Here is a 12498-nt window from a genome sequence, read left to right as displayed (position 1 = left end):
CATGGTAATGAGTGTAGTCTACCAGGTGAATCACTTGCCCAACCCCAAAGTATCATTCTTATGAATTAGTTATATGACTTCAGACATAATGAATTGTATTTGACATGACAGAGGTATATGCACCAAAACTTGTTAACACTATCAAGTTAAAAGGTAAATGCTTGTATCTCTGCTGTTGCTATAAAATAGTTGGGTAAAGAATTTTCAGCTTTTGAGATGCTTCAGTAGATGTCTAGGAAGTAAAGAAATGAAAGTATCCTTAGTGAAGGAAGAAGTAAGTATGGAGGTGTGAGAAGGAGGTATGTGTAAAAGGACCCACATATGACTTTTTACTATTAGAACATGATTTAAGAAAGTACTATAGGGGCCAGGCAGTGGCACACCTGGTTGAGCGCACACATTACATTGTGCAAGAACTCAGGTTCAAGTTCCTGGTCCCAGCTTCACAAGTGGTGTCTCTCTGTCTCTTTTCTTCCCTTGCCCTCTCAATTTCTCTTTGTCTCTATCCAATAATAAATAAAAAATTAAAATTAAATGAAAAAGAAAGTAAACCATTAGTCCCCCAATAAAGAAATTTAAAAAGAAGAAGTACTGTATATAGTAGATGATGAAGTTGGAGGAAGAAGTGGAGGCCAGAGTAAGAATAACCATGGGTACATAGAAAGAAATTTGACTGCATGTTATATGCCATGGGAGTCACTAGAGAACTCTTCATATATGGGACTACTACAGATTTATGTTCAGAAAAAAACAAGTAGGGAAGATTTACTTAACAAATGTTGAAGAAATGCAGTTGACAACTATAAATAATGAGACTTCATTAGTGGTGGCAAAAATATGAAACATATTTCGGGGACTAGCTAGTGCCACAGCCAGTGGAACACTCACACTGGCATGATTGGCCCTGGTTTAAGCTCCCAGTTCACAACTTCAGGGGGGAAGCTTCACTAGCGGTGAAGCAATACTGCAGGTGTCTGTCTCTTTCCCTCTTTATCTCCCCTGCCCTCTCAAATTCTCTCTGTCCTATCACAGAAAAAAAGAGAAGGAAGGAAAAAAGGGAGGGAGGGAAGGAGGAAGGAAGGGAGGAAGGAAGGAAGGGGACTGGGCAGTAGTGCAAAGGGTTAAGCGCACATGGCACGAAAGACCGACATAAGGATTCCAGTTCAAGCCCCAGTCTCCGCACCTGTGTGTGGGGGAGGGCGTCGCTTCACAAGCAGTAAAGCAGGTCTGCAGGTGTCTTTCTCTCCTCTCTGTCTTCCCCTTCTCTCTCCACTTCTTTCTGCCCTATCCAGAGAGAAATCAACGATATCAATAACAACAACAATAATAACCACAACAATGTTAAACAACAAGGGCAACAAAAGGGAAACAATAACCTCCAGGAGCAGTGGATTCGATGGAGCCCCAGCAATAACCCTGGAGGCAAAAAAGAAAAAAAAAGAACGAAAGAAAGTAGCTGCTAAGAGCAGTGGATTCATCATGCAGGCAATGAGCCCCAGCAATAACAATAGTGGCAATAAAAACATATATATTAACTTATTTATTTATTAGAGGGATAAAAATGCTAAATTTAGTTTAACTGTAAATAGGTTTTCATTCATTTAAATTTTATACATAAAGCATAGTCTTTCTTTCTTTCTTTCTTTCTTTCTTTCTTTCTTTCTTTCTTTCTTTCTTTCTTTCTTTCTTTCATAGAGACAGAGAAGACAGAGGCAATGACAGAGACTACAGCATTGAAGCTTCCTTCAGTGTGGTAGGGACTTGGCTTGAACAAGCTTGTTTGTTTTTAAATTGTGACCAAATATTCAGTAATTCACGCTGGCTCATGGAGTCAGTCTTATAATGGGGTAAAAATATTTCTTCAGTGTGTCAGCATTTTCCAACAAATAACATGTTTACACCAGTCAAAATAGTAATCCATTTTGTAAGTGCACTTACCAGGAATCTGGAAAAAAATGATTGTTGATAGTTATTGCAAAAAATTAATTGAAAGAGTAAGAAATAGTTGCCATGTTTAAAATAATCTTATTTTATTCAAAGCTCCTCCCAACATATTTAGGATAATTACAGAGGAAGGCTGATAGAAAAAAAGGTTTAAATAAATATTCCCCATGAAATAACTGATATAGACAAGGATAACTAATACTAAAATCACTGACTTAAAGGTTGTTATATAGAATATTTATATGGTCTCAAAGAAACACACCATAGACTACTTATTAAATTAAAAGAAACAATCACCTCTAATAAAAATATTCAGTATTTGTCACCTGAATCAAGTAACTCAGAAAACATCATCAGTGTGATGCAGGAAGAGACTCTAATGGGATGTCAGCACTGATTCTTTTTTTTTTATTTTAATTTTTTATTTAAGAAAGGATTAATGAACAAAACCATAAGGTAGGAGGGGTACAACTCCACACAATTCCCACCACCCAATCTCCATAGCCCACCCCCTCCCATGATAGCTTTCCCATTCTCTAGCCCTCTGGGAGGATGGACCCAGGGTCGTTGAGGGTTGCAGAAGGTAGAAGGTCTGGCTTCTGTAATTGCTTCCCCGCTGAACATGGGCATTGACTGGTCGGTCCATACTCCCAGTCTGCCTCTCTCTTTCCCTAGTAAGGTGTGTCTCTGGGGAAGCTGAGCTCCAGGACACATTGGTGGGGTCTTCAATCCAGGGAAGCCTGGCCAGCATCCTGATGGCATCTGGAACCTGGTGATTGAAAAGAGAGTTAACATACGAAGCCAAACAATTTGTTGAGCAATCATGGATCCCAAGCTTGGAATAGTGAGAGGAAGTGTTAGGGAGGTATTCACTGCAAACTCTAGTGTACTACTGCTTTCAGGTATATATTTTGCAGTAGTTTATGGATACGTGTGCACATAAGCTCTCTCTCACAGAAACTGGTGTATATCTAGGTTATGGGACTTTGTTAGAAAGTGAACTACCTGAGATGAAATTAGAGTGTACTATAAAAGGAAAGGTCTCACCCAAGTAATGAAGCTGAAGAGTTGTCATTCCACACGTGAAGTCTCTGGACACAGTCTGAGGTGAAGCATGTCGAGGTGGCAATCGTTGCGTTGGTTAGGTTGTGATCGGCGGATGCAATATTATTTGGTTTGGATTGGGAGACACATCTGGGAAAGTGGGCCCTATCCAAGGGTTCCAGGACTGGGGGAAGTAGGGGCTCTATAGTGGAGATGTGAGGTTCCTGCTGTCTTAGGGTTCAAAAAGAAAATCGATAGTTAATGTTATCATCACATTATTTGTTAATTGGGTTAACTTTGAAAAGTCCTTTTGTTATGGTTTGCTGTACAGTATCCAGTATCTTGTATATAGCTGTGCTATTGGATGCTTCTAATCTACTTGGTCTAGGCTCTTGAGAGAGTCCGCATATCAAATACACAGCCTATATATTAAAAAGATTCAGTTTGTGTTTTGAGAAACTTTGAGACATACGATTGATTTTCCCCCTCTCATATTAATTAACTAGTGATTTATATGTCTACATTTTGCTAGGAGTGTACATAAACACCATTCCCACCACCAAAGGACTGTGACCCATCCCTCCCACCCACTCCCACCCCCCCACTGGCCCAGGAAGCTGCATGTCTACTCCTCACCTGAGTATTTGTCACCTGAATCAAGTAACTCAGAAAACATCATCAGTGTGATACAGGAAGAGACTCTAATGGGATGTCAGCACTGATTCTTAAAAAAACAAACAAAAAAACCCAGAAAAGTTCTTACTTATAAAGTAGACATAGAAGCACAATCAGAAAAATCCAAAATGTTAGACATTCTTTGTAATGGCTGATTAAATCTCTTCACAATACTTAATGTTTTTGAAAAATATAATTTAAAAGAAAAAAATCTAAAAGTGACACAAAAACCAAATGCAATGCATGAAATCTAACTGGGACCTTTAAAAACAAGCCTGATTATTGATTTCATATTAGCTAGTGTGGGCATACTATTAGTTTTTATCTGCTATATTGTTATGTGGAAAATGTTTTCATTTCTAAAGCAGTATATATAGAAGCACATAGAATATTTAAGGGGTAATATCTAAAGATATCTGATTTTATTTTCAAATCATTCTGGGAAGTATATATCTAGAGCATGCCGGTACACAATACCATATTTATAACATAGACTATATGTATACATGTAAAATCATATGCACATATATATTACTAAAACTATAGCTCTTTATACATGCAATGTTAAAAACCAAATATAGAAAAAAAATGGTGAATTTTAGGTAGAGTATGTAGGTGTTCATCATACCTACATATGAAACTATTTGTGGATTTGAATATTTTCAAAATAAGTAATTGAGGATTAAAAGGGGTATGTTATGTTTATTTTAGTGATAGCTAAGCATGGGTGTGACTAAGATGGTAAGTACATACACGCAGGCACCATTCTGACATTTGATGACTAGTTCATTGCTGATGTCTATCTACATGAGCAAAACAATTCCAGATGTAGAACAGACAGAAAAAAAGAAAGGCTTTCAAGACATTTTATGTTCCCAAATGACTAGTGTACATATATCTGTTCTTGACAATGTTCACTGTTTCCTTCCCCTACTGCCAGTGACCCCAAACTAAGCTACTTCTCAAACAACTAACTCTTTCCAAATGAGGTCTTTGTTCTTTGTTGTTTCCTCAGTTTAAAAGACTGTTCCTTTTACTTGGGCTGATAATCTTACTTAGTCTCTGGAGCTTTATTCAAATTCTCCTTCCTTTGTAAGTACCTTATACACAGCCACACTTCCTAGTGGAAGCAATCATTCCATGCCAACTGATCCCTATACCACTCATGAAACACATACTTGTCTTCTTCTTTTTTATTTTTTATTTATAAAAAGGAAACATTGACAAAACAATAGGATAAGAGGGGTACAACTCCACACAATTCCCACCACCAGAACTCCATATTCCATCCCCTCCCCTGATAGCTTTCCTACTGTTTACCCCTCTGGGAGTATGGACCCAAGATCATTGTGAGATGAAGAAGGTGGAAGGTCTGGCTTCTGTAATTGCTTCCCCACTGAACATGGGCGTTGACAGGTCGATCCATACTCCCAGCCTGTCTTTCTCTTTCCCTAGTGGGGAAGACCTCTGGGGAAGCGGAGCTCCAAGGCACATTGGTGGGGTTGTCTGTCCAGGAAAGTCTGGTCTCATCCTGCTAGCATCTGGAACCTGGTGGCTGAAAAGAGAGTTAACATACAAAGCCAAACAAATTGTTGAACAATCATGGACCTAAAGGCTGGAATAGTGCAGATGAAGTATTGGGGGGTACTCACTGCAGACTATTGTGAACTTTTGCTTTCAGGTATATATTCTGCCCTAGTTTATGTGTCTACATAGGCTCTATCTCATGGGACCAGTCTATATCTAGGTTTTGGGACTTTGTTAGGAAGTAGACTGTCTAGAATGGAATTAGAGAATCCTATGAAAGGAAAGGTCTTATCCGAGTAATGAAGCTGAAAGGTTGTCATTCCACACCTGAAGTCTCTGGACACAGTCTGAAGTGAAGCATGCTGAGGTGGTACTTGTTGCATTGATTAAGTTGTGATTGGCGGATACAGTATAATTTGGTATGAATTGAGAGAAGCATGAAGGAAAGTGAGCCCCACCCTAAGGTTCCAGGACTGGGGGAAATAAAGGCTCTATAGTGGCAATGTGAGGTTCCTGCTGTCTTAGGGTTCAAGAAGACAATAGATAGTTATTGTTATCATCACATTGTTTGGTAATTGGGTTAACTTTGAAAAATTCCTTTGTTCGGATTTGCTGTATAGTATCCAATATCACCATAATATATGTCCTTTGACATTATTTGCATATAGCTGTGCCACTGGTTGCTTCTGTTCTTCCTGGTCTAGGCATTTGAGAGAGTCAACATATCAAAGACTCAGCCTATGTATTAAAAAGACTCAGTCTGTGCTTTAAAAAGTTTGAGGCATACAATCAATTTTCCTCTCTCATATTAATTAGAGATTTATATGACTAAAGATTAATAGAGGTGTACATAAACATCATTCCCACCACCAAAAGACTGTGTCCTACCCCATCCCCTGTACCCCCTCCCCCACCCCATGAAGCTGAACATCCACCCTCACCCTCCACCAAGGGTTTTTACTTTGGTGCCCTATAAACTTGTCTTTTTGCATCATGGTCACTTATGAACCAACTCATATTTCATAGACACGAAGCTTTTGTTTAAGTCTGTTGCATAAGATGATGTTCAAATTTCTTCGGCAATTTGGGACTTGGTGCCTTCTTCTTTTTGAGCCCTAGGTCTTGACTCTCCCTTTAATGGACTTGATGCCAGAGTTACAACATAAGTGATTCTTTTATTAGGGATTCACAGGGTCCTTAGGTTGAAATTTTTCAATTCAATGGCATATAAAAGAATAAAGTCCTCCCCAGGATACCTGTGGTTCCTGAGGCCTAACATCTTTAACCATGTAATGCAGGTAATTTCTTCATACCATCTGCTCTTTACTAGGCTTCTTCTGATTACAATGCTTGGTCCCTTCTTATACTTCAGGAAAATAAAACAAGCCAAAAACATTTATAAGTTTAGCTGAATTGTGAAGGGCATGAAAGAGGATTGCATTTTTATGATGCTACTATTTACACAGAAAGAAAGCTTCCACCTGTTCTTTGCTCTGCAGGGGCTTGCCACTCCACTGTATTGGCTCTTTTCATTACTCCTTGTTTTTGCCTTATTTCCCCACTTTTGTGTTTCCAGAAAAATTTTGGTACAGCTAAGCCTTTAGGATCCTTATCCAAAGCATACTTTATTAAATAATACAAAGCAAAAGCAAAACCACACAGTTTCCTTGAGCCAACTCTTCAGATAATTTTTAAAAGCCCACTATACATCTAATCATGCCATGCTTTATCCCTACACATTCACACTGTTTTATACCTTAGTATTTTAGCATATTCTTTTCCTTTTGCTGGGACTATCTTTCTCTCCACGGTTTTCTTGGCAACTTATACTTCACCATTCATCACCCTCCTGCATACTGTCTTCTCCAGTTCACAATAGTGGACTTTATCATCCTATGTACAGTATTTGCCTTCTTTTGGGCTCCAATGACATTTCAGTCCTCTATATCAGACATGTCAGTATCACTGATCTTTATAGTTCCAGTTCCGATCCCAAAGCCTGATCATTATAAACATTTATCTATCAAAAGAATTATCAGTGTCAAATAAATGAATTTTTCCAAGACCTGAGACTTAGGAATTCCTAAAGGTGTAGAGAAAGTCAGGAAAATGTTGGAAGAATCAGTTGTTTTGGAAAACACATATTTTGAAGTATATTAAAACTTGATGGTGCCAAGTACATTTCACCTAGCTGGCATCAATACTCTTTCCCTTTCCTCCCCTGTCTCCTCCCTCTCCCATTCTCTCTCTCTCTCCCTCTCCCCTCTCTCCCTTTCTGTCTCTCTCTGTCTCTGTCTCTGTCTCTCTCTCACCACAAGGGTTATCACTGAGATTCAATGCCTGCACAATGATCCCAAGTTTCCAGCCAGCATTTCCACTTCCCTTCCTTTCCCTTTCTTTTCTCTCCCCTCCCCTTTCCTTTTTTTCCCACTTTTCTTATATGAGAGAGAGAGAGAGAAAGAGAGAGAGAGAAATAGAGTAGAAAAAAGGGGGGAGAGGGAGAGGGAAAGACACTTGTAGCACTGTGCCATCACTCATGAAGCTTCCCCTCTAGGGTGAGGGGGTAGATAGCATAATGTTTATGCAAAGAGACTCTCATGCCTGAGGTTCCAAATTCCTAGGTTCAAGCCCCTGCACCACCATAAACCAGAGCTGAGCAGTGCTCTAGTAAAAAAAAAAAAAAAATGAAACAAACAAACAAAAATGTCCCCTCTACAAGTGAGGACCAGGGGCTTAAACCCACATCTTTACACATGGTAACATATGCCTTTTACTAGAGGCATCAAAATCTGGTCAGCATGGATATTCTTTAGGTCATTAATCTGAAGATCTTTTGAGCTAAAGAGTGATTAAAAATTAATCCTATTTACTATAATAATACATTTCACTTATCCAGAGAAGCTGGCCTCCCATAACCAGCACCAGGCAATTGTGAGCAGAGCTCTCATCTTCTCCATCTGGCTTAGATTTATTGCTGTGAAGTTGTGTTTACTTACAGCAGCAAGACTTTATGACAACTTGCCCAACACATGAGCATGATGACATCTGTTGCTCCCTCTCTTGCTAATAGATTGGCTGTCCAGGTCTAAAATTCACAAAAAAATATTTTAAAAGTGACAGATATCTCTATCTTAGATGAATGATGCTTGTGGGATGTTTGAGATTTGCATCTTGTAGCTATATCAGTTAATTTGTAAAGATCACTTTTATTGTAATGCAACTCACTCTTCAAAACTCATCAGTTGAAAAATTTGATTATACTGACAGATTTATACATCTGTCACCATCACCTAACCCCAGAACATGTTTATCACTCCTCTCCCTCACAAGCAACTCTCCCCCCAAAAGTGTAAAATTTGAACAAAAATTTTATGAGAAAAATTTCCCACAGGATAATAAAACATACTTAGTGATTGTCAGTATAAGATAAAAAGACAAACTTAGCATCTCTTACAAAATATTTTTGTTCAGTTTGATTTCTATCAGGGGAATATCTAAATTCCAATATTTCTAGATGAATAAAACAATATCAACATATGAAACCCAGATTACACGTGAAAGCACCACAAAACTTGGTCATTCTTTGTTTCGAACCAAGCATGCAGAAAACATAATGTGCTTATAGAGAATCGCCTGTTTTCACAATAAAATTAAAAGAATAAACAGTAATTTTATTTTTGGTGATGGGTGGAATTGTTCAATAAAATTAGAAATTACAGTTTAAACATCAGCTTCAGTTTTTCTGAACTTCAATTGATTTTTTTCCTTGATTTTCTTTTTTTAGAGAGAGGGTCATTTAAGCTTTTAAAAAAAGGTATGCACAAGAAGAAAAACAAGGTAGTATATGTGTATGATCATGTTGAATTATGTCCAAATTTTAAGATCAGTAAAATATAAGCCAGTCCTGTAGATAAAGTGGAAAAAGAAAAAATTTAAATATCTTACATATTCTGCCAGCTAACTGTAGGCTCACAGAATAAAAAATTGCATTTATCTATCTAGCTTCACAAATGTATCTCATGGAATTGTAAAAGTAATGTGTTGCTGAATACAAAAATAGGAGGATAACAATTGTACAGTATTTTGTCGGGCTAGTGATATGAGAGAGGTGACCCAGGAACTGAGCTCATGGCTGCGAGGCCATTCAAATCTTTATTCATCCGAGCGCCCCAGAGTCGGGAGGTAGCACACCGGGTTAAGCGCACATGGCGCAAAACATAAGGGCTGGCATCAGGATCCCAGTCCAAGTGCACACACATGTGTGCACTTTGAGGCCGGAAAACAGAAGTCCCAAGTTAGAAACAGAAGTGGCTTGACAATACCATAAATGGTTAGGAAAGGGGTGAAGAAAGGTCAAAGGGAGCTGGGAAAGGTAGGAACTACCTTAGCAACTGTTGCGAAGGGTTTAACTGGTAGGATTAATAATACCCTGCAGTCTTGAGGGTAGGAAAAGAATATATCAAATGAGCAGAATGGGTGGGCAAATAGGGAGGAGACGTTAAGTCATTTGTTAGACAAAGCAGAACATTGATATGTAGATAATAAGAGAGCAGGCCATTGTATCAAGGAATGCAGACCTGGCTTAATGTTTTAAGGAATGCTGAGCCCGTGGAGGCAGAAACATGCAGGATTTCTTTAGACAGGGAGTAAATGACAGGGAGGCAAAAAAAAACCTGAAGTCTGTACCTCTTCTAAGCTCAACCTCCCAAGAGGGAGTCTGACAGGGAGATTCCTTTCCTCAGTTCCCCATTTTTCAATGGGAAAAGCCTTACCATGCTCAACCTGGTTCTCACAGTATTCCCAGCAGTATTTTGATTCTTCATCTAAGTCTTAATGCTAGTTTAGGAGAGTAAGTACTAAGAAATAGGAGAGCAAAATCATGCAAAAAATTTTTTTAAGTTTTAAGAGTATAGTCTGTTTGGTTATTCATTTGGTTATTTTTAGGGCTTAGGGCCTGCATGGCTCCACTGTTCCCAGAGACGATCTTTTTCTTTCTTTTTAATAGAAGGTGAGAAGCATGGAAAAAGAGGGGAGATAGAGACAGGGAGAAGGAGAGATACTCGCAGCACTGCTCTACTGATTGTTAATCTTTACCCCTGTAGGTGGGGACTAAGGGCTTGAACCAGGCCATCATACATGGTATGTGTACACTCTACTGGGTAAAACCATTAATTACCCAGCCCTAATAATCCATTTTATTTCTTTTTTTAAAAAAATATGGAACACTTCATAAATTTTCATGTTATCCTTGCACACATGCTGCAAAGTGAGCACAATCTATTTTTTGGCTAGAGAGAAACAAAGCTAAAAAAACTGAAAATGACATGGGATATTGATGAGTAAGTATTTACAGGCTTTTACATAAATATCTGTTCTCTTTCTCTTCAAGTAATCAACTATACCAAACTAAGCTATTTTTAAAAAAATGTATAGCTTAGGCATAAATAGGAATTGAAAGACAAATTACTAGTCCCTAAAGTATCTTCAGAATTAAATGATTAAGTTTAGGAGTCAGTAAGGTTTGTGTATATTGCTCCACATAGTATTAACAGAAAAAAAGAGGTAAGATAAGGAGTACCGTGGTTCCAAGATTTAATTTTTTTTTTCTTTATTGGAGGGATTAATGTTTAAGTTTTTTTTTTTTTTACTTCACGTTATTGCTGGGGTTTGGTGCTGGCACTATGACTCCACAACTCCTGGTGGCCATCCCCCTTTTTTCCTTTATAATTTTTATTAGGTAGGGCAGAAATTGAAAGAAGATGGGAACATAGAGAAAGACAGACACCTGCAACCCGCTTCCCTGCTTGTGAAAGCGTTCCCACTGCAAGTGGGGTGCAGGGGCTCAAACCTAGATTCTTGAGTGGGACCTTGCACATGGGGCACTAATGGGGTGCCTCACTGACCAGCTCGTCCTGAGATTCCTTAACATTTTTTCGCAAAACATTGGAAAATTTAATTTAAGGTATTGCCTAACCAGTCTGCAAATTCAGTCTAGTGATGTTGTCTAACCAAATGTGATTTTGGATTCCTATCATAAATGTAAAGAAATTTGAGAGGGCTGGGCAGTAGTGCGCTGAGTTAAGCGTACATAGTATGAAATGCAAGGACCTGCACAAGTCCCTGATTCCCCACCTGTGGGGTGTCGGGGGGTGCTTCACAGGTGATAAAGCAGGTTTGCAGCTTTCTATCTTTCTCTATCTCCCCCTCCCCTCCCCTCTCAAAATTCTCTCTGTCCTAGCCACTGAAACAGGGTGGCAGATGGAAGTGGTTTTTAGGAGCTGCGGATTCGTAGTGCTGGCACCAAGCCTCAGTGATAACCCTGGAGGCAAAAAAAATTTTTTTTTTAAATGAAGCTAAATTTCTAGTTTTATATGTTTTATTTTAACGAATTGTTATTAAAATTTTATACTAAATTATAATAACCAAATAATTTTCATATTAAATATTTTAGGCTTTGGTAGCACTTTCCAGACATAAAAAATTAAAGGAACTTTCTCTGTCTGAGTGTTATAACATCACTGATGCTGGAATTCAGGTAAGACAATTTATAACATCTCTTAAATAACTGATATTGAAAGTTCATGACAAACTGAATAAACTTTGTAAGTTGCAGAAGAAAAAGAATTGGGAAATGTAGCCACACATATGTGTAGATCCAACTTCTGTTTTTAGCAAATCTCCACAGCTTGTGATAACTGAGAGGACTTGTTTTCTGAATTTTTTCTGTCTATACACTCCCTTCTTGATGTCTGACTTACAGAGTAAATAGAGATTGGTAAAAATTTACTTGGAGAATGATGAGCTGCTTTGTGACAAAGTCTTCTAATAAAAATGTATTTAGAAAAATGGAAATTTAATCATGAAAGTTAAGGTAGTGCAAAAATTTATACCTGCTACTTAACAGTTAGGAATTTAAATTATTAAAATATAATTGGTTCGTAATAGCTTGGAAAAACACAAGTTAGTAATTAGATATGACAATTATTACTATTCAGGCCTGGTAGAGCATACTGCACCATATGCAAAGAGCCTGGAGTCAAGCTCCTGACCACCACATGGAGCACCATGCAAAGGGAAGCCTTCAGAAGCAGTGGAGCAGTGCTATGGTGTCATTTTTCTCACTCTCCCTCTATCTAAAAAAAAAAAAAAAGAGTTCACTAGGAGCAGTGGAATTGTGCAGGTAAAAAACCCCATTGAAGCCCTGACAGAAATAAAAATGATTACAAAATGATTACATGCTCAACCAGTATTGTAAGAATGCATTCTATCTGAAAAAGTCAACTGGGAGAAGTAAAGCCCTGAAGATGA

The 12498-nt window shown here is 38.2% G+C and overlaps 1 protein-coding gene across 4 annotated transcripts in view; it reads left to right on the top strand.

Annotated features, from left to right (window-relative positions):
- The window catches only part of FBXL13 (F-box and leucine rich repeat protein 13), a 329012-nt gene that overhangs the window by 262076 nt on the left and 54438 nt on the right, over positions 1-12498 (top strand). For all 4 annotated transcript variants that reach the window (XM_060196358.1, XM_060196360.1, XM_060196359.1 and 1 more), the window contains one exon: positions 11642-11725. In XM_060196358.1, the coding sequence (XP_060052341.1) occupies positions 11642-11725 (84 nt within the window). The remainder of the gene's footprint in view (positions 1-11641; positions 11726-12498) is intronic.

This window comes from Erinaceus europaeus, chromosome 8, assembly GCF_950295315.1.
Source record: "Erinaceus europaeus chromosome 8, mEriEur2.1, whole genome shotgun sequence".
NCBI classification, from domain to species: Eukaryota; Metazoa; Chordata; class Mammalia; order Eulipotyphla; family Erinaceidae; genus Erinaceus; species Erinaceus europaeus.
This window is presented reverse-complemented; position numbering and strand designations above follow the sequence as displayed.